This window comes from Cydia amplana, chromosome 10 (assembly GCF_948474715.1).
Source record: "Cydia amplana chromosome 10, ilCydAmpl1.1, whole genome shotgun sequence".
Lineage (NCBI taxonomy): Eukaryota > Metazoa > Arthropoda > Insecta > Lepidoptera > Tortricidae > Cydia > Cydia amplana.
The window spans coordinates 13,615,197-13,639,213 of record NC_086078.1 but is presented as its reverse complement, the minus strand read 5'-3'; the positions used below and the strand labels follow the sequence as shown (position 1 = coordinate 13,639,213).

At 36.0% G+C, this 24,017-nt stretch overlaps 1 protein-coding gene across 2 annotated transcripts in view; it reads right to left on the bottom strand.

Annotated features, from left to right (window-relative positions):
- The window catches only part of LOC134651324 (delta-1-pyrroline-5-carboxylate synthase), a 54,408-nt gene that overhangs the window by 22,271 nt on the left and 8,120 nt on the right, over positions 1-24,017 (bottom strand). The window contains exon 1 of one of the 2 annotated variants that reach the window (XM_063506392.1): positions 20,996-21,191. The exons of the other annotated variant lie outside the window; for it this stretch is intronic. Within the exon in view, the coding sequence (XP_063362462.1) occupies positions 20,996-21,094 (99 nt within the window). The 5' untranslated portion in view covers positions 21,095-21,191. Of the gene's footprint in view, positions 1-20,995; positions 21,192-24,017 lie in introns of those variants that run through there. 2 annotated transcript variants of the gene reach the window in all.

Genomic DNA, 24,017 nt, shown 5'->3' with positions numbered 1-24,017 from the left:
TTACAAAAGCCGTACATATTGAAGTGGTAAGCGATCTTACCTCCAGAGGGTTTTTAGAAGCGTTTAAACGCTTCGTCGCTAGACGCGGTCACTGTGCCAACCTGTACAGTGACAACGGAACTAATTTTATAGGCGCTTCAAAGGAGCTCAAAGAATTGTTCGATGCGGAGAAGTCGACAATGACCAAAGAAGTGGCAGACAGTCTAGCTGTCCGTGGCACTAATTGGCATTTTATCCCTCCCCGCGCACCCAATTTTGGCGGGCTATGGGAGGCAGGCATAAAATCGGTCAAATATCACGTCAAACGCGTAATTGGCGAAGCTACTCTGACATATGAAGAGATGAGCACTCTGCTTAGCCAAATAGAGGCGTGTCTGAACTCGCGTCCCTTGTCCATGTTGAGCAATGATCCAACAGAGGCCGCTCCTTTAACCCCAGGTCACTTCTTAATAGGGGAACCGCTCATGACGATCCCTGAGGCCAATTATGAAAACTGTAATTTAAGTACTTTAAAAAGATGGCAGATCACTCAAGAAATGTTACAGAATTTCTGGAGACGATGGTCAAATGAATATCTAACCCATCTCATGCATCGTTACAAGTGGGCCTTCAAGACCCCTGAACCGGAAATCGGGAACATAGTTTTGGTGAAGGAAGACGATTTACCTCCTAGTAAGTGGCTTTTTGGTAAAATCCTCACTAAATATCCTGGCTCAGATGGATTAACGAGAGTGGTATCTTTGAAATGTAAGAACTCCGTGATAAAACGCCCCACTTCTAAAATTTGTGTATTACCAGTAAGTGAATAAGTGTGCAATGCAATAATAATACTGTTAGATAGATAAACTAAGTTGTCATAGATGTAATAGCTGCTAATTGTGTCTAACAGTGAATACGAGTACATTGCTTAATACTATTAGTGTAAAGTGGCTAATGTTGCAATGGTGGACAGTCAGAAAGGACATTCGGTCCTTGGTGGGCGGTATGTCCAAGTCACAACTTTAAACACACATATCGTGGTGGTCGGTTTCCAAATGCACCGAGAGATGGCGCTGTCACCTGCGCAAACTAGCTAACGACTGTTTGCTTTAGAATATTAAGTGTGTAATTTTATATTTTGTTTGGGAGACTTGTTTTGGAAGAATATTATAATTGTTTATAGTACGAACGGCTTTAATTTCAAAAGGACCTAAGGTACAACCTTGTTCAGTGTCTTACGGCCAGGACCAGCGAGACGATTTGTGTACCTTGTAGGAAAGTTGCATATATCTTTGAATTTTTGAAGAGTTCTGGATGGGCCTTGACGAATAAACAAACAAACAACGTAAGGCCGTGAAAGCAATATTGTTATCATGAACGTTTTAACAAATAACGCCGGATGTACCTACTAGTCCACAGTTCTGAGAATATAATAATCATTTCTTGTCGGTACCTAAGACAAATATTGTTATTTATTAAAGCTTTTTTTGGAAAGTACGTCGGACCCCCGGTCAACATATCCGGATGCTTATTCTAATTGCAATACCAGGCTACCGATTTGTTATGGGTACGTTTTTCAGTATCCAGGCAGAAGTTTGTCCCAAACAGCAATGTGTAAGTTGCAGAAAATTAAAAAAAAATCCAAATTATACTTAGAATGTTCTCAATCAGTTCAGATTAGAGATTATTACGTAGGTACTCAATATGAAACTAAGGACGACTGTTTCATTTAATATTTACGTCTCGCTTTGGCGTCTATTTTAGGTATTTATTTAAAAAGCCGCAGAAACATTACTGGCAGATTTCCTGTAATATCAAGGCCTAGTGCCTTACATCACTACTCTAAAAAGAACGCTAGTATGAAATGATATCTCGCGTCCAATATTAAAAATAACGTTTAGGTACTCTGTTTTCGTGGAGTGAAATTCCGTTATAACTGAGTTGCCTTGGATAAGTAGGGACTTATGTTAAATATATTAAAACGAGTCACTCGCGTATTTTTAAGTCTAAGATTTCCCTTTAATCTTCAAAAACCTTGGAAAAACATTTCCAATTTATGATTACCTAGGTAAATGCATTACCTTTTACTACTATAGGTACTAAAAGGCGGCATCGTCAAACAGCGGTCTTGACATCACTACGAGAACCGGGGATAGAGCAACACTATGACGGCTGTCATCTAGAAGATCGGTTTTTGCGCGTGATCGGCGTCGCGTATTACCTAAGTCCAAAACTCTGATTATTATTGTGATTCCCTAATAAATATTGTTTAAAATGGTGCTCTGGTGTTTTTACCCTTACAGCTTCAGAAGTGCGATAGTGATTCCTCGCCTACTACGATATAATTTGTCGAAATTGACATTACGAAATTTACCGCGCGTAGTCCTTCCTTGTTTCATTGTTCTGATCGTTAATCTGATTGTAATGAGTAAATGCACCAACACCACTCATCAGTTAGGGACTTAAATATACAAAGTCCAAGATTGGTGTCAAAATCATACCTACAAGAATAACCTAAAAACTAACCTGTTCCGGCTATTGGCTGTTGGCGTATCGAGCCTTGCCGTGTGTTTTGTGTTTGCTTTCAGATACCTATTTCAGTTTATGTACATCAATGATCATGACTGTCAAAAATAATACATATTGACAGTGTAATAAGGCTGCTGGCATGTATGTATATTACAATATTCACAGCAGAAGATCACAAGACATAAGCTGACAGATACCATTAGGTACTCTTGAATTTTGATATTGGTATGAATAAAATAAATCCTTGGGATTACAGAGTAACTCAGGTAAAAGTTAACTCAGGTAAGAAGTCTGTGTTGATCCAACACCTAACAATGCTCCGGGGCCATAGTGGTAAATATTCACTGCCTCACTTATATGTTGTGTTATTTTTGTAATCTATGTGCTTTCAGATACATAACATAATGTGATATAAGACTATCCTTCAGAGGATGGTTGTTGCTGATATTTGCAGTGTAGGCCTTAAGAGGCGGACCATTGCATGTGATATAAGACTATCCTTCAGAGGATGGTTGTTACTGGTATTTGCAGTGTAGGCCTTAAGAGGCGGACCATTGCATGTGATATAAGACTATCCTTAAGAGGATGGTTGTTACTGGTATTTGCAGTGTAGGCCTTAAGAGGCGGACCATTGCATGTGATATAAGACTATCCTTCAGAGGATGGTTGTTACAGGTATTTGCAGTGTAGGCTTTAAGAGGCGGACCATTGCATGTCATATAAGACTATCTTTAAGAGGATGGTTGTTACTGGTATTTGCTGCAATGCAGGCCTTAAAAGGCGGACCGTTGCATGTGAGCTTAGATTATCCTTAATAGGCTAATTTTGTTACTGGTATATCTGCAGTGCAGGCCTTAAACGGCGGACCATTGCATGTGATATAAGACTATCCTTAAGAGGATGGTTGTTTACTGGTATTTGCAGTGTAGGCTTTAAGAGGCGGACCATTGCATGTCATATAAGACTATCTTTAAGAGGATGGTTGTTACTGGTGTTTGCAGTGTAGGCCTTAAGAGGCGGACCATTGCATGTGATATAAGACTTTCCTTAAGAGGATGGTTGTTACTGGTAATTGCAGTGTAGGCCTTAAGAGGTGGACCATTGCATGTGATATGATATTATCCTTAAGAGGACCATTATTTCTACTACCGATGAATGTTTTATCTATATCGTATCGTACTATTTGTTGTTGACCTTGAGAGGTTGGCTTGAGACCTTGTTTACAAAAGGATATTTTAATGACCTTAAGACTGATGATCTCAAGGTTACCTTGAAAGGGTTGCTTGCACTTATACCTTCTAGGGATCGCTGGCGAAGTACCGGATCCAGTAGAGTTGGAGGGAGTGCCTGTTCGAAATACCCAGTTGGAGCGAGTGCGTGCACCGGGCTCCGTGACAACCTTATCGTGAAGGGCCGACTTCTACGGTCGTTGCGCCTACAAGGGCAGTGGTGTCCTAGCCTAGGCAGCTTCGCACATGCATGAGACGTGTCCCATGTTAGCCTCTCACGAGTTGTACGCATTTTTGTGCGTGCATGCGAGGGAGTCTTACATCCTACAACGGAGAAGCCAATTGTGAGTTTGTTCCAAGTCTTTGCTTTTAAAACGACACAAATAGTCATTGTTACGTTAAGCGGTCAGTATGAACGCACCGCTCAATGGAAGGTTTGGGTTAGCTGCATGGGTATACATGCTAGAAATTTATCAAAATCTAATAAATCCTTCAAAGTTATATGACGTTATTCACAAGAAAATAATTTATGTTAGATGGTGTTACAAAAAAAGGGGGTGGTTTATCTACCTGCCGCTAGATGTCACGCTCATCGCAATATTTTATTACTTGCATAATTAATTAATTGGTATTTATATCCTCTTGGTGTCATATGCACGTGAATTAAGCCTTTTGTGTATTTCAAGCAAGTGCTGAGCAGACTTGCATATACTAACACCTCTCATACCACGGATTATTTGGTACCTAGCCTGGTCATGCTTTCTTACATTTGGTTCAGTCGGCTTAAGCCCTTACTCCAATTCGACTGAAATAGAACTAAATATCTTGGTGTAAGTTGACAATAACGAAATAGACCGTTTCAACGGAACTCGAGTCGAATTACTCAAAAGGACCAAGGCTTGTAGGTATATCGGCTGAGCGTAAAAGGTGCTTGTTCAATTCGCAGAATATTGAACTGGTGGAGGCTACATCCACCTGGTGAAGACCCAGCTTGCTGCGACTGCGTTGGCTGTGGCAGACTTCAGTGGCTGCACTGATGACAGTGACCTGCGGGGCGCTGGTCGGGTCAGGCGATGGCCGAGCTAAAAGGCGGCATCGTCAAACAGCGGTCTTGACATCACTACGAGAACCGGGGATAGAGCAACACTATGACGGCTGTCATCTAGAAGATCGGTTTTTGCGCGTGATCGGCGTCGCGTATTACCTAAGTCCAAAACTCTGATTATTATTGTGATTCCCTAATAAATATTGTTTAAAATGGTGCTCTGGTGTTTTTACCCTTACAGTACGAACGAACGTACATAACATAATATAAGTAACCTCTCCATCGAAACTTACTTCGAGGCAAAAGAGGCTGATATATGATAAAACTATTACTGCTTCATAGGCAATCTTTTTGTAAATGACATACGAGGTGAAGGGATAAGAATATATTTAGGCGGCTTACGAATTTGCCACTGTTTTAAAAATTTGATAAGGTTTCGATCTTATTTTGATAAGACGAGTCCTCAAATCAGGTATCTCACGCGCACCAATAAGTACGAGCAAGATTTCTTATGGGATAACCCTATTTCGATTTTGATTGCATTTCTTGAGGACGCTCGCGGATTGGTGCCGTTGCACCAAATTGTTGCAATTTGCCTCCTCGCGTGCGTGCGTGCGTAACGACGCAAATTGTTGCAATTGTTGCAATTTGCGTCGTTACGCACGCTGACAAAGGGAGGCAAATTCAAATGTACAATGTACATTTTGATAGGTGGGCGTTTTTTTTTTGGTTGGTAGAAAAAAAGTGTCCTAAGGTTTAATTTCCATTACGTCACCATTTTTCATAGACTTTGTATGGCGGTCACGGAATGGAAAGATCGAAAAATGTATGGAAATTTTGGGACACTTTTTTTCTCCTATTAGGATAGAAAGAGCTCGTGATTCTGAGTAGAAATAACATAAAGAAACCCTAATTTGAAAAAAAAAGTGTAGCGGACAACAAAAAAAAACGCTCAGGTTTTATTACATAAATGATGTCGGTTTATTATCATTCGCGCATGCGTTTGGCTCGTACTTGTTCGTAAATGTGTTAGCGCGAGCCAGGCGCACATTGGAATGATAACAAACAGACATCATTTTGATGTCAAAATGTAAGTTCAAATTTGCCTCAAGGTCGTATTAAAATACATAAATAGAAACCATATCAAATTTTAAAACAGAATCGGCCTCACGGTTTCAAAAATGTCACATAATTCAAATATCATGTGTACAGTTACAGAATTACTTAAAAAATCATGTTAATTAAGATTTAGGTACAGTACCGACACTTTGTATTGGTTTTCCATTTTGTACGTACAACGTGCGTCGTGCGTGTCTTTGTGCCCGCAACGCAAACAAGAAATTATTGAATTGCGGCTTACCGAGTTTATGCCTTAAGACTAAAATAAATCCAATCAAGTAGCTTAGTCTAATAGCTCTTGGGACCGCTAAAGCGTTAGGGGTAAGTCCCAAAGTTTTCTGAGACGTTGCCATGGTGTCTCCACATTTACATATTCTAATATTAAATCGTCGTGAGATATTTAACACCTGGAGACTCGGTGGGATTGCGGTGCGAACAGAGAATGGTACTGGAGACAGTAGGTTTGTTTGACATTATGAATTTTTAAGTTGCAGTTTACTGAAATTTTGTAACATTGTATTGTCTTGATGATAATTACAATAGAATAGAATAGAAATCTTTTTATTCGTGAGCACAAACACAAAAAAGAAAATTATACAAGCAGAGAAGCATAAAAAGGAGAAGGTGCCACGAAATGGTCTCACCTCAGCATATTGCTGGCGACTTCCAGCGCTGATCTTCCGTCTAATTTAGTAGTGTGTCTTAAGTAAGACTGAAGATTTGGTTCATGTATTATTGTAATTAGTGAAATTAGATATCCTTTGATTTTGACGTGAAACTTCTTATGAGGATACAATTCGATCGATAATTGATAAGTTGATGAGTTTGATGACATGACGTATAAGAAATAGACCAACTTAAGTACTGAGAAATCAGAATAATATATTATCTCAAGTTTCATTTAAAAGATTTTACTTTTATTTATCACTACTCTCATTTTACGATGCGGAAGCTTTAATGAAACTAATTATGACATCTCTCATGTACCTCGTTCTCTAGTTTAGTAGTAGTTCGCTAAAGTAGTAGTGTAGTAAACTAGGTACTTCTCAGTTATATTGTGTATAGGAAATATTGACCTGCTAAGTTTGTCTCAACATTCTCAGTAATTCTCACCATCTAATCCCAAATAAGCCTATTTGCGCTTAGCTGAGTCAGTAAAGCCTTGCGTAGGTATAACTATTATGACGCTGAAGTGGTCAGGGGATTAAATTATAAGGTCCCATGCCTTTAAAACTTGACCTTAAAGTGCCTTACGTCTGTGTTTCCCATTTCACACAATGCACAGAGAATTTAATTGAGGTAGAATGTTTACCACGCATTAAATAAAGATTATCTGCGATGTTTTCTGTTAGATATTTATGTTAGTGTGAGGCTTGAAGTACCTATATCCGAGTCAATTTGTAGGTAGTGTAACTTTTGTCGCTACAATTTCTTTAAACTTCAAAGCACCCAATTACACGATAACTTATATAAAACTCGGACTGGTCATATTTAGCAAAAAGCCTGTCATCAGGCCATTCTTAAAAAGGAACTAAAATATTTCCACGCAAATTCGAAGGATTTAACTATAACTTTAGTATTTTTTCAGTAATCGACCAAACGGATATTATTTTAATTTACAACAACAATATGTCAGTTGCAGTGCAGCAATTTTTGTTTATAATTAAGCTAAGCCTCCAATCGGACATATTTATTTATTCATCGAAAGCTTGTTTTCAATTCTTCAACTTGTTAATTGAATTTTTAAAATCAATGCCTTAAAAAGTATTTAAAGTTTTCAGAAAGACTTTAGACTAAGACACAAAACTTTTGAAGCTTGTTGATTTGTACCAATAGCCGAAGAATACATATGTACAGTGAAACCTGGATAAGTGAGACTTCAAGGGACGAGCAGATTTGTCTCACTTAAAGAGGTATTCCACTTACCCAGGTTCTCAGTTAGCCAGGTACAAATAAATTTCTGTCTCATTTACAGAGGGTCCCATTAATAGAGGTGAGAATAGAGGATATATTTCAGTTATAGATGTGGTTAATAAGGTATTTTGTAATTATCTTTAAAAATAAATAAGGTAAAATAATCCTTGTCCCTAAATATTTTTTAAGTCTGTTAAAAATATTTCTATGAATTTATTTTGAATGATTCTCGAAAGGATAGATTTTTTCAATTAAATTTGATACGAACTTCATTGCGTCTTGGAAATCTATTAAATGAAAATTTGTTTATTCGTGTTACTTATCATGATTTCAGATCGCGTTTCGATAGTTTTAACTGCATAAAGTAACTAAATGAAACTTGAAGTCGTTTAGACACAATTAAGCAAATGCGGAATTCGTGGATAGACTAAGAGTTAGTAAAAATACAGAAATTGATCAATAAAGTCCAAGTTAGAGAGGTCATATATCGACGTTATCTCAGATACAGAGGTCAATTCCTATAAAATTCTAAAAAAACAATTAGGAAGATGTAATCTTATAAATATAGTCTCAGTTAAAGAGGTAAAATACACTCTCAGTCTCAATTATAGAGGTAAATGTGACCACAAAATCACGACAACTAATCCCAGTTATAGAGGTTCGTTTTATCTCACTAACAGAGGTAATTCAGCGCTAAAGTGTCGGGACCGCACCATGAGTCCCAGCTATAGAGGTTTCTCACTTATCCAGGTCCCACTTAACCAGGTTTCACTGTATATGTATATCACATACATCGCTTTAAAAATATGTACAAAGACTACAAAGTACCGTTAGAATATATGTTAAAACCGTAATTAAATTTACAGATACGCCCAGCATTCTAATGTCGCTTAACTAAGTACCTTTCTACCTTAACTGTTATATTCTGTGGCTAACCCTAGCGGGCCTAAAATAATTATCAAAACGGTTAACGGTTTGTTGACGTCAAATGCTCAAAAATCTAACACCAGACCCTAAGATGGTGTATGCAAAAGTCTAATCAAATTGTTTTTCAGCAAGGTTTAAAATCGTTTGTTAAAAATCACGACACATTGCTTTTAATGACAACAATGTATGCCTAAAGAACGTAAAAAAGGATAGTAACTGCCTAAATAACTCAAAAGCCCTTTTCCCTTTTAAGCTAAGGCAATGTACCTAGGTACTTTACTTGAGTAGGTAAAATACACAATTTTCCGGTGCATTTAATATTTAATGCATGGAAAGGATCAGGGGACCTAGTCAAGATAACAATCGTTCGCAGAGAATCGAAACGAAACGCTATCTCTCTCTCTCTCTATCGCACTAATATGGAAAATTGGTAAAAATAATAGCATTTCGTTACGTTTTCTGCAAATTTATTGGCGTTAATTTTCGATTGGCGTTGAACAACTGTTATCTTGGCTTGGCTATGGCTTTAGGACTGTTTGTAGCTAACAATATACTAATTCAGAGTAGTTGTACCTGTGCAGTTTACATCGTCAATTGTTTCTTGCGTCTGTCTCATTTTGTTTTGTTTGAAGTTGGCTATTCTATAGATATGTGCTTTGACAATGTACTTTAAAATATAAATACGATATAAAATATTGCGTTCCACATAATATGCCGCTTGGGCACTATATTTAAGCCGATCTGACCACGAAAAGGCCTCATGACCGACCTGAGCCTAATTCAGACCTTTATTTCTGTTATTGCATATTAAAAAGGTCAAATTACACTTTTAAACTGAAATGGGGCATTAATTTTCAATGATGCCTGGTTATTTCGGATGTTCTAATGAGCGGACGTAAAACGGCCTTTTTCGGACATTTCTCTTAATGTGGTCCAAACTGGGCTCTCCAAATTTGCAAGTTCGTATAATTGCGGTGGATAGGTATTAGGCATTAATAATTCTTTGGGATAACTAAATGTACCTAATTTAAATTGACTTAGAATAATTACAGATAATGTATATATTATTTAAATTATAATATTGAGAATGTTTAATTGTTTAAAAGCAATCAAGAATATATATTTATGATGGAATATATTCAGAAAACCTCGAAATATTAAAATACATTAAAAGTAGAAGCAAATTTTTGGCAAAAGTGCCGTCAAAGATAATAAAATATTTCGCAGTTAAATATTCCCGAATAGATACCCAATTTTTCCGGCATTCATTTTGTTTTGTTTTTAACGACCAATAACACTGACACTAACAATATGACCAGCAAAACGCGGAAACCGGAAAATGTGAAACAACAGTGTAAATAGCGACTCCTTCCACTGAATAAAAAACGACCAAAGTTTGTTTATGCACGACTATTTAATTGTATCTATAAAAAGTTCAAGTATATATATAACCGGCACTAACCCTTTTTACGCTACGCTGGGCTGGTGGTGTCACAAGTCTAGACTGGATAAGAAACGAGTACGTTTGCGGAAATTTCAAAGTGGCTCCAATCCAAGACAAACTAAGAACGCAATAGATATGTGCTTTGACAATGTACTTTAAAATATAAATACGATATAAAATATTGCGTTCCACATAATATGCCGCTTGGGCACTATATTTAAGCCGATCTGACCACGAAAAGGCCTCATGACCGACCTGAGCCTAATTCAGACCTTTATTTCTGTTATTGCATATTAAAAAGGTCAAATTACACTTTTAAACTGAAATGGGGCATTAATTTTCAATGATGCCTGGTTATTTCGGATGTTCTAATGAGCGGACGTAAAACGGCCTTTTTCGGACATTTCTCTTAATGTGGTCCAAACTGGGCTCTCCAAATTTGCAAGTTCGTATAATTGCGGTGGATAGGTATTAGGCATTAATAATTCTTTGGGATAACTAAATGTACCTAATTTAAATTGACTTAGAATAATTACAGATAATGTATATATTATTTAAATTATAATATTGAGAATGTTTAATTGTTTAAAAGCAATCAAGAATATATATTTATGATGGAATATATTCAGAAAACCTCGAAATATTAAAATACATTAAAAGTAGAAGCAAATTTTTGGCAAAAGTGCCGTCAAAGATAATAAAATATTTCGCAGTTAAATATTCCCGAATAGATACCCAATTTTTCCGGCATTCATTTTGTTTTGTTTTTAACGACCAATAACACTGACACTAACAATATGACCAGCAAAACGCGGAAACCGGAAAATGTGAAACAACAGTGTAAATAGCGACTCCTTCCACTGAATAAAAAACGACCAAAGTTTGTTTATGCACGACTATTTAATTGTATCTATAAAAAGTTCAAGTATATATATAACCGGCACTAACCCTTTTTACGCTACGCTGGGCTGGTGGTGTCACAAGTCTAGACTGGATAAGAAACGAGTACGTTTGCGGAAATTTCAAAGTGGCTCCAATCCAAGACAAACTCCTTGAATCTCGTCTACGATGGTACGGCCACACTCGAAGAAGAGGAAATGACCATATTGTAAACATTGCGCTAAACCTTCCTGAACGTCCTAGAGGAAGAGGCAGGCCAAAATCCACGTGGTGGTCTAATATTAGAAACAACCTGGAGAACCTGAACATCGAAGAACAGACAACCCAGAACCCACCACTCTGGCGCAAATTGACAAGGAGACCGAACCCCACATAGGTGGGATAAGAGAAGGAAGAAGAAGAAGTGACTAAAAATATACGAGTTAAACCGTAAAATTAATTTTCACCTCAGCGGCTCGAACAAGGGTACTTTGATTCTTAAAAACAGTGAGCAAAATGCGATTTTGCTCACTGAGTGAGACAAAATGACATTCAAGTGACCTTTATAATCAAATGTCATTTCAACATGCGGGGTCTAATAAAAGTTCGAAATACTTGGGTTCTATTATCTCTGTCCCTTTCACACTGTTAGCAAAAAGAAACAGACAAAAAAAAGTTAAAACGACATTCAACAGTATATTCACGGTTTATAATAGACCCCCGAAAAACTTCAGACCGCATCGTTCCAAACCACGTACGAGTATGAATTCTTAATAATTAATAAATAAAAATAAAGTTTAAGATTTCATAAAAACTGATAAAATACTATATTTTAGGTATTTTATTGTACAATTAAAATAACGAACTCAAAAAATACACAGATCATCACGCAAAATTAATTATTTTACTTTTAAGAATTTCTACCATAGTTGACAAATAGTACGTATCCGCAATTCGGACCGTATCATACAAAGATTTTTTTGTTGTCAAAGTTGGCGATTGAAGTGTCAGTTATTTGTAATATATATATAATAATATTTGTTATTTCTATATTATTTTACTGGAATTTATTATTACGTTTTGTTTTTGTGTTCCATTGCGGTAATTAAACTTAATTGTTTGTATATCTTAAGAAAACATGAGTGCAGGTATTAAGTGATGAAGAAGGATTACATTTTTCAAGTTGTCTAATAGGTATGTTCTCACTGCGCTGAGGTGAAAAATGTTGTGTACTACACGAGATCAAAGTTATTTACATCTCGTGCGCTTTTGAGTCCCTTACTACGCTCAAGATTCTAAATTAGATTCACTCGCTACGCTCGTGAATCTATTATAGAATCTTTCGCTTGCACGGGACTCAAAATAAGCACTCGAAGAAATATCAAACTTTGATCACTTGTTGTACAAATAACTATTAATGTTAGTATGGCTCACGACAGTTTAAATTCGATTCTTAAGTCGAATTGGCCCCCGAGTGGTTTTACGTCTTCCGGGTGACAATCTTGACAAATACTTACGCATATTTCCATTTCTTCTCAACTCAGATCTTACCTAAATTGAATAAAAATTCTTTGAGGCAAATCTGCATTTGTTTTATTTACCGTGAGTTCTTTCTTTTCATCTCTTTAGTTAGCTGCGTGGGTTGACAAAAACAAAATAATGAGATTGAAACTGTTCAGATTACAGTCACCTTTCATAACTAAAAGAGCATTGGTATTTATAGTGAGTATATTCTACTATTCATCGAGGCCCGTCAACTAAAGATAAGACAAAGCTTTTCACTCGAGTAAATGAACTATAATTTCAAGGATATTTGTAAAACAAAATTAATATTATTGAACCAGTACAGTCACCTGCAATAATAAAGTTACTCTTCGAAGGCGGCAAAAATATGTGACACGCTTTTATGGCTCTACTAATAAGATCGTGTCAGATATTTTTGCGGCCTTCGTTGTGTAACATATTACTGCACATGCTTTTTGGTATAGAGAATCTGACTGCAAAAAATTAAGAGACATTATCATCACCAGCCTAAGTTCGTCCCACTGCTGAACACAATCTCCATGCAAGAGGTATTGGGTAGATACTTTCGCAAGTTGAGAGAACTCCCAGGGCTCAAACCACCTTTGGAAGCTAATCGTTCTAATCTATCTAGCTAATCTGCTTGGTTCTTCTCCTCTTCTTCTTTTTAGCCCTTTTCAATCTTTAAGATGTAGGCCTCCTTCAATTTTTGCCATTCTGTTCTATTTTTTGCTCTTTGCACCCATTTTTATCCAGCCGTTCTTTTGATGTCGTCATACCAACGCATTTTTGGTTTTCCTGCTGGGCGTGACTCTCCCCACGGTCTCCACTCTACCAGCCTCTTACACCACGAGCCGTCTTTACTATTTAATATTCAATAGCCCAGGAAGGACTTTATGAGATACCGGTAAAACGTCAGAACTACAGAGGTCGTAAATCGTATAAACTTCATAAATAAGACACGTTATTTTAACACGGCGGAATATCTAACCGTAATAGACGTAATAGTACGGTAATTATCTAACCGTATTATACTGTAGTTAAATACAACTTATTAGTCATGTACACGTGATCACTTTATAATAGGTAAATTGGAAACACGTGCATCCACGTTCCTAAAAGAACAATGTCACATGTACATAACTTAGTAACATCTATTATTCAAATCACTACAGAACAAGGTGAGTTAGACTCGTATCAACCAGTATAAATGAGCTCTTCGATCTCGATTAGTTTGTTACGTATCTCCAGGTCACATTACGCTGGCACTCGGGACCGATACTGACCTACGCTCACGCAAAAATGAGAATACGAAGCCAGGATATACGACATTGTGCCTGCATTCGTGCGGAGAACGAGTAATTGATACGAATGAGCGTCGTTGCACCTTGACCAACCACAGAGTATTACCGCACAAAGAAACATCACTATCTGTGAACTAGAACGAACTAAGTCGCAAGCACGAACATTCTAAACTCAACTTAAACACATATGTAATAAGTTCCAATTCAATTGGTGCATTTTTAAAGCTCTACTTTCTTTAAAGCAGAATTGTTTAAAAGCAAAATGTAATAACTCAGCGAAACAAAAGACGCTAGTTTATAGCTTGAAAATGTGTCCGTTAACTTCAAAATATTTAATTTTGCAGGTCAGTTCTTTCTTTTTGTTTTTCGGAGGGGAAGTCGCGATGGTGCCATGTTGGCATTATTTGAAGACAGAAATATATATTGTGACATTTTTAATAATGTCCTTTGCAGGCGTTGTTGATCGGGTCGCCACTTTCCCGAATGAAGGTTGAGAGAGACGATGGCTGAGATACGCGTCATACTCGTGAACGGGTGCTGTATGTGGAGACTGGTCTATTTAAGCTAACACGAGCTATTATATTTAGTAACTTTATTTTTGAGGATAATTACATGGACACACCTCATTCGGTTCTCGTATGCTATTTTATTTTTACTATCATTTTCTTTATTAATGAATGTTTTAATTAGGTATACAGGATTTTGACTCTTGGAGACCCTATACATCTCTAAGGATAATTTGATTAACTACTATATATTGTAATCTTTTAGTTATGATGACACTTAGAGACATTTACATCTCTAAATAATTTTAGATTATAGTTTTTGTATCTTTGTGTTTTTTTTTTTCAATACTATTGTTATTGCGTTTTTTGTAATTCGACATTTAGAGACTTTATACATCTCTATGTTAGTTTGATTTGATATTTACGGCTTAGTTGTATTTTATAATTGTTGATGTGTTTTTTTTGCTGTGTATGTAAATTCCATATTGACGTGTAAAAGTGCCCTTGTGGCCAGGGATCGGAACCGGTTTTATGCAAAAACATCGAAATAACCATATTATTCGAATTATTTTATACTCGAAATGTAGGACTCAGTTGTGTGTTTAGGTAACGACTTCGTATTATTAGATTGCCCAATTAGAAATGAAGTAATTAGCAAAGAACGAAAAAATACCGTTTCCGTTCCCATACAAAAAATACCGGTATCCGGTCCCTGCTTGTGGCCTATTTGCTGAATAAATGTTGATAGGATAGGAAGCGAAGACAACGTTATAAAAGGTCAAAGAAAACTTTATTTTTACATGTGACAAACTAATTTTTATACATAATAAATGTTCCGGTCGTTTGTATTTTTTTTATGATTTTGTGTAGTTCCATTTCATAACTTTAAAGATAAACACGAAATAGTAGGAAATCCCAGCGCACCCCGTAGTTGGGGTGAGGAGCTATTTTCTACTAAGATGAGTTTTGTAAATTGTTGGATCGACACTTTGGGATTATGAACATTATAATAACTTGATTTGTTATTAGAATAGGTATATAATTTACGTGGCAGTAGCCTGTAAAAACCAACTCACCCCTCTGTCATCCCTTCTCTCCCCATTCATAACCCAACTGCCCTCGTAATCCCTATTCACCCCATTTTACGGTATTTATAGTTTCTTACTAAGTAGGTAACTATAGTATATGAAAGTATTTGTGATTGGGTCCCTTTTTTTGTATGTTTGTGAACAATTAGTTGTCTGATAACGCCATAACTTACTGCGGCTACATCACAATAGTTACACAACGTAGTTTCTTTCATTACTTTTAAAATATATTACTAAGCCAGCGAAATCCAAATGATACTAGGTATAGGTATTAAAATAATATTTAAAATCCATGCAACTGCAGTTCTTTCAGATCTAATATTTAGCACGTATTAAGTCTATGAGTATTCAAGTGTATAATTAGGTGTCTATCTACATTTCTACATTTTATTCGTCAATTGCTCGAAAACGAGCGCCCCTAATAAGATAATTCCATCTACAGTCACCAGCATAAATAAATGACTATGGGCAGCCGTGCAAAAATATCTGATGCTCCATTGGAGGCATAAGTATATGACGACACTACCTCGGTAAAAATATGTGATCCTTTGTGACCAGCAAAAATATCGTTAGTCCGTATCCGCATAAATATCGGATCGGGTAGCTTAAAAATATTTGATTACTCATAAAATTCAAAATTATGTGATTACTCTCATCTGGAATAAATATCTCTCCACTGTAAAAGCAAATACATCGGATGGACGACAGACCGCCTATTTATCTGACACGTTGGAAAATCACAAATATGTTATCGACCTTTAAAAACGAACCATACATGTTTGGTATAGAGCCGTAAATTGTATAAAGTGATTTGACAATTCACGAAAAGAGTGCCGACTTGTCATTGTATATGTCTGTCTCAGATTATATTCTATCATCGATTTGACGGAATAAACTGGATATAATTTTGAATTGTAACGTATTGCAATCATGAATCTAGTATATAACTGGATCTGGCATGAGGGGTGGGGGAAATGACAAAACGGGATAGTCTTATGTATCTTTCAGTAGGAGTAGCAGCGAAAGCGCTATTATTGTTTGTCCTTGTCAGTCTCACAGGTTGACCTCTTCATCATTCTTTTTTATGTAAGAAGGAGGTTTATTACACATTGTCTATTAAAAGTCTACCTGAATTATGTCACAATTTAAAATTGCAAATGAAATATGTGAGACAGACATATGCAATGACAAGTCTGCACTCTTTTCGTGAATTGTCAAATCACTTCAAACAATGTAAGGCTCTATGCTATCCAGGTATGGTTCGTTTTTGCCGATTGATGACATATTTCATAATTTCGTGTCAGATATATAGGCGGTCCGTCTGCCATTCGATGTATTTGCATTCACATTGCAGAGATATTTATGCCAGATGAGAGTAATCACATAATTTTGATTTTTATGAGTAATCAAATATTTTTAAGCGATCCGATCCGATATTTATGCGGATACAGAGTAACGATGTTTTTGCCGGCCACTAAGCATCACATATTTTTACCGAGGTAGTGTCGTCATATACTTATGCCTCCAATGGAGCATCGGATATTTTTGCACGGCTGCCCACAGTCATATATTTTTGCTGGTGACTGTACAAGACTAAGGGCCCGATTCGGATTTTGAAATAGACATCTAATAGATATCTTTTAGACATCACCAAGATGCGTTAACGATATTTTTAAAATCTAACCTGTCAAATTTGACATTTCCGGAGATACTCTTGAACGATTTCCACAAGATATGACTTAGAGATCCAATTCACATCTAATAGATGTCTAACACTATCTAACGTAAAAGTGATATTGGTTGTCCGAATTGCGCTGCAAAAGAGAACTAGTTAAAATCTAAACTATAACGTATCTAGAATGGATCTAGTACGTGTCGTCTCTTGTGAATATCTTGAAGTTCGAATACGGCAGACAGTGAGTTTACAATTGCTTTTGCTAGCTATTCAAAATGTAAATTACTGTACAATTGGCACTGTTCCAATTGACTTTGTTTTTGAATACGGACCCTCTGCCTGTAGCGCAATATTATCGTTATCACCACCACAAAGCATTCACATCTCTTGCACACAATTACACACACACACACACACACACACACACACACAATCACACAAAGGACTTTACTTACGTACTTCTATGATAAACGATATCAACTGTACAAGTTGAATCGAAGTATTATGCATAGTAACCGGGCTCAGCACGGTTCCATTTTTATCGACTATCACTAAGCCCGTCACTTTCGCACTTACATACTTGTTAGAACGTGACAGGCATGGTGATAAATGATAAAAATGCGACCGTGCTACTAGGGCAGTAACGAGTTTGACATGGTAAAGCAAACGCCTCTTCCAAGGATATTCAGAGCTTCCTCTAACCTGTGCTTCTCCTATCTAGAGCAATTGTCGCCACTATGCTTAATTAATCAACCATATATACCAATTAATTTAACTAGATGAGTGCACTGTATTGTACACACAGCCCACAAAGATATTCTTTTATAGTGACGTGAGGGTTCAATACCCTTGCTAAATGATGTACAGTGAAACCGAAAGACACAATTAAACCACTCATGCATAATTACATAAAGTCAGCGTGTATTCCAGCATTTTTGTAGAATATTTATTAAGTACCTAAGTAGATAAGGATGTGGACGTTGGTTGGACTCGTACGTAATGTTGACATATGTGAAATAGTACAATAAATATGGGCCAAAATAAGATAATTTTTCAGAACAACGTGGGATGACATTTAAAGTTGGTCTGACCAATTTGTCAGTCAGTAAGAACCAGGAAAACTATATTCATCCTTTTCTTTTGGATGCTAGTACTAGTGTAAGACAAAAATACTATGATTCTCTCTGTCTATGTTTGAAATGAGACAGTCCTTTGACAAACTATAGTTAGAACAAATTAAATTATTTTCAGAAAATCACTATACAATAAACCATGCGATAGCAGAGGACGCTGTTTCGATTCCAACCTGGGGCACTGGAGGCTTGGATCACTTTTTCTTAGTATATGACATTTATTTCAGTAAACTATAGTTTCTTAGTATCTTTGTGTAGTGTAGTGTAGTGTGTCTTAGTGTAGTGTAAAACTCGCTGGAGCATAAATTACTATCTAAATACTCCTATTTTGTTGGAGTACACTCTATTCAAAACACAATATAAATGCAAATCATAATCACGTGTTCTTGGCAGGTAATCGACCAGTACAGCAACTCTGGCAAATCTGTTGCTCTAACAAAAGCATGTACACTCGCTATTTGACTGTACAATGAACATAAGCCATTTTGCATCTCTACTGGTAAAAGTTGCTTCGACCCCTGAAATGTAAAACTTTTGAAATAGTCGAGCTCGGTCATCTAGAACACGAATACAGTTTTATGCTATTTATAAAATGTTATGAGTGCTCGGTCAGATAAAATATTTTGTAAATACTGTGATATTAAACTTGTGTAGAATTTTAAAAGATATTTTGTTGGCAGATTTATTATATGTACTTATAGAGTTTGTGCGGGAAGAGAAGAGTCGTGGAATGTATGGGGCCCGATACATTCTACGACTCTTCTCTTTCCGAAGAGACCCTATGTAGATAATATTTACTTACCGATATTTTTGTTTTATTGCTATTAAATATGTTATCGTATTTTTACGGGACATGACAAAAACCGACAATATATTTAAATGCCACAAAATAGTCCAATATATGGTGAATAGGCATTCTTAAGCTCGCGAATCGATAAAGAAATAAGAACTAGATTGTATTCAGCCAACTGAGCTGTCTCATCACTAAAGTGTCATTCTATGGAACTACCTAACTATGTAAACAAACCGCCATATTAAAATTGTATCTGAATGTCAATTTACTAGTGACTATTGTTTACATAATTAGCAAGTTCCATAGAATTACACTTTAGGTAGGTATAGATATGTGTGTATCATCAACAACAAATATATTATAAGTAAGTATAAATCGCTCAGACTAAGTATGATTAACTAACCAATTTTATTAATGATCTCAATTAATGCCAGTACGTTGCAGCAAAACAAATAAATATATATTTAATTAAATTTATAACATCTATAGCATAATATCTACGTAGAAGTTGTAATTCCTGTATACGAGTATATGTAACTGAGACTTCATCATCTAGCGGTATGTCGTAGATTTCCCTTAGGGTTTCGGCTGACGTATAGAACTATGTCGTGGCAATCCCATTACGGTATCTTACGTCTGTTATCTATCTCAAGTAGACAGCATTCAAGTATTTCGTTCCGCTCTGTAGAGAATCGCCTACGATATGAGCCCGTAAAATGTATAAAATGGCATATATAAGTATAATTACGAACGGTATTTGTTTACTTTACATGTGCGTGTCTCGTGTTCAATTAATGTGTGGTGGATGGTTTGATAACTTTGCCATAGATTTTCGTCCGGTAGTTAATCATAATCAAATACGTATCAAGGTGCGTAGCCAACGTATGCCAATCGTTTACGCTCTGTAGCGAACGAAACGCAACTTCTGTCTCTGGGGAATATGCTTAAAATATGATGATGATTACATATGACAAAAAACATGCTTACCTTGCTGTAAGCAGGTACAAATTTACTATAACCAAGAGTGCCACAATGATTGACAAATCTATTTAATCAACTGTTTTTCGATTAGATTCAGCAAAATAAAACATATTACATATGTCCCAAAATTTCAAGTTCAAATCAAATAGATAATGTTTACCCTTGAACCTTTGCTACATAACCCTGCATGGTGTGTTAAAATACCTGACTCACAAGTTTAGATCTGGAAACTACATTGGTAAGCGAAAAGGGTCAAAACTAAAACTCAGTAGATAAGCGTCTGTTCCCAAAGTTCCGTTTAGTTATCGTTAGCGAAAACTAAATGACACAAAAGCGCTGGTCTCACCACAAGCGAGTAGCGATTGGAGAAACTTATGTACTTAAGTATTATTATAAATACGAAAAAAAGAAAGCCTACACGTCAACTTCTACAAAAAATGTAGGTACCTACACTACACCTGCTGAAAAGACAGTGATCGGTATCAAGCTAGAAGCATTTTAATAGAAGGTATTTTTTGAGTCGATACATAGTTTTCAACAAGACGCAACCTTCTATTCAGTACAATTGATTTTACCTTGATGTTTAATATGTTTATGTTATTTGCACTGTGCAATCATGTCAACTGAAAGAAAGTCTGATTTTTGAAACATACTTATTTATCATAATTTAGTTGAGTTTAAAATAAAAAACGATATATACATATAATTAACTACGTCAAGAGATCATGCTCTCTGCCATTTAGGTTCGTTTTAATAAAATCCTACCTTGGTATAACCAGAGGCGTGCAAAGTTGAAAAACATGTTAATTAGTGCTCCCTCAAAACTAAGCTAACGCAAGAAACAGAAATAACTTTTTAAAAGCAAAAAAATATACTAATTAAAAACTTTAACTTGCTGAGTGAAATACTCGCAACATGGTTTTACTCACCCCAAACTTGGTGATAAGAGGCGACTTCTCGCCACCCACAGTGTATGAATACCACCTCCTTCCAAGCCTTTTCAGAAGTTTAGAACTAAGGTACAACATTTTAACACAGCACTAACTGTCCACTTAGTTCACTTGGCCGTTTCTATTTCATTACAACACAACGCGCGCTTTGGAGTCGTTAGCCAGTAATGATAACTTTAAACACTCACTAAATGAGGACCGTTATCAATGTTTGATAGCGACTTGTTTAAAACTTTGTTAAATTAAGAGTTTGTGATTTTTATATCTTATTTACTCGTGATATTAGTTTTTTCAGAGCTCACGTGTCAATTATGATTATTATTTTAGCGGAATGTAATTAAGTAACGACATAAATATACGTAAAGAGCAGGTTTTTTAGTACCGTAAAATGGGGTGAGTAGGGGCAAAACTGACATTCAAACCTCGATAACATTTTATTTTTACATATGCAAACTGAATGGTGTATACTCGTATAATAAGTGTTCCGGACGTTTGTACTTTAGTTTTTATTTTATTTTGGGTAGTTCCATTTTATAACTTTGACGATAAACAGGAAATCCCACCTCACCCCGTAGTCCCTCGTAATTGGGGTGAGATGGGATTTCATACAAAGGTGATTTTGGAAGATTGTTGGATCGCTTTTTTTTTATTATGAGTATTACATACATTTTAAATTGGAATACATTATTTTTGTAGCAGTAGCCTTAAAATCTCATCTCACCCCACTTTCAACCCTTCTCTCCCCATTCATAACCCAACTCTCCCCGCGAACCCTACTCACCCCATTTTACGGTATACGGTGTTGTTTAGAATTACAGTAAAAATATGGTAAAAGAGAGACTAATTCAAACTGGCGAATTTTAAATACAAATTCTAAAAAAAAACCTTTTATACGCATGCAGAAGTAGCGAAATATTTAATTATTGTTTTTATTAAATGTTTAAATAACATAACTAATTATGTAGTTGCAGCTTGGCAGCAGTTGCATATTAAAGGCGATGTCTGTTTAATACATCTCCGATATCGCCCTATACATACATGCATTTATGCAAATACAAATGCATTTATAAATGCAATACAGTATGTTTGCATACCACGACAGACGCGCGCTGGCTCCGCGGAATTAAAAATACCTAAACGCCTATAGTAGACATTAAACATACTCCCTTTTAGTTTAATAAAGCAGTAATGGACATTGCACGTACTTGTTAGCGACAACTAAATGAGCCTTGATCCATATCATGTATCTAATTGTTCATATAAGCAACAAGGATGTTGATATAGCATATATACATATTGCTTTGCGTCAATTTAAGGGATCACTATATGTGGTGGTGTATTAAAAAAAACGCGCTCAAATAAAGGGTACCTATCTAATACAAAATATTGCCTAAGTATTTATCTTCCTTTGCGCATAATTTATATTAATAAATTTCAATCGAGTACCTACAGGCAAATTAAGTAGTAGCAGTAGTAGTAATCACTTTATTGTACACAACACAGGTTTACATAATGTTTACAGAAATAAAGGTACAAAGGCGAACTTATCCCTGTAAAGGATCTCTTCCAGGGATTCATAATAATGTAATTTAATTGGTATGTGTATACCTAATTTCAAATTTGTATGCCGGCCGGCGAAACATAGCGTTCTCAAATACTTTTTGTACCTATCCAACACTGTTACCTATGTTTACAAATAAATAATTTGTCTTGTCTTGTCTTGTCTTGTCATTATTTAATTATTTTCATAATGTTTTACGGCTTCAAGTCCCGTTTCAGTTAATTATAAAACTGAGAGAAAATTAAATCAATAAAATACTCATATTATCGATTTGCTAACGGCCTGATTCGAACTTTAAGATACATCAAAAATTTGCTAAGGATATGATATGGATCGGATATGTCAGTGTCAAAAGTGACGTTTTTTTAAGAAACGTCACTTTTGCACATTTTCGAAGTATCTTAAAGTTCAAATAAGGCCGTAATTATAATCATTTCATTCTTCCAAACTAAACCCATAAACTGTTCAGTAAGTAGACTACTTAAGTTTTAGTAATCTACAGCCACATTGTGCTGGTAACGTCTGAGCTACAAACGGTCACTTGAGAAATTAACTCGCTTTTTCTGATAGACAGAGGTATATAAAAAGTCTGCGTTTTTGGTTTAATTTTCTATAGACACAAGCCTGGTTCAGACTTCGTAATCCCCGTAATTTGGCTTTACCAGAGTTAAAGAAACCTTGCTATTGCCCTTAATGAACTAGCTAAACCAAGCAGATGGGATTTAACACAGACAATAACGAACAGAGAATTTGTTTTAATGCCATACGACACACATATGCGTTTGTGTTATAACGACTATTGAAACAAGATTTATAAAATCTCTAGGTTCTCGCAGAATTATCAGTGCTTCACCCGAATCAGTGGAGCGTATTACTGAGCCAGAACCCTTTTGTTTTGCTGCAATGCATACAGCACATTTATTGATACTTCTTGTTCCTGATTTTAGTTTTAGTTTGATATTGTTCTTGTTTCTATTTTTTCTGTCAATATGTGTGTATTATGGCAAGCTAATAAATGGTTTATCTATCTATCTATCTATATAATATATCTAAACATAATCTTGAATGAAAAGCATTTTTTTAATTTTATAAAGATGTATGGAAAGAAATATCGATGTTCCGAACGATGTTATACGCAGAAAACAGAAATCGCTCTATGCAGTGGAGTAGGTAATTGCCTTTGAAGTACCTATCCTTGAAAAAAAGTTTTAGATGAACACGACGGTAAAAAAAACGCTTGAAATATTTACCGGTAGGTATTTTAATCGAATAGATATGTATTCAAAGGCATATATATAAAGCACAAAAGGGTCGTTTAAGAGGGCTTGTCCAAACCGTTACATTTATCTTGGAAGGGTCAGAGCTTTAGATCCTCATTTGTCTTTTCTACCCCTGATAGTTGAGGTCGAAACCTGAGCTATCTATTTTTTTTAATAAGTA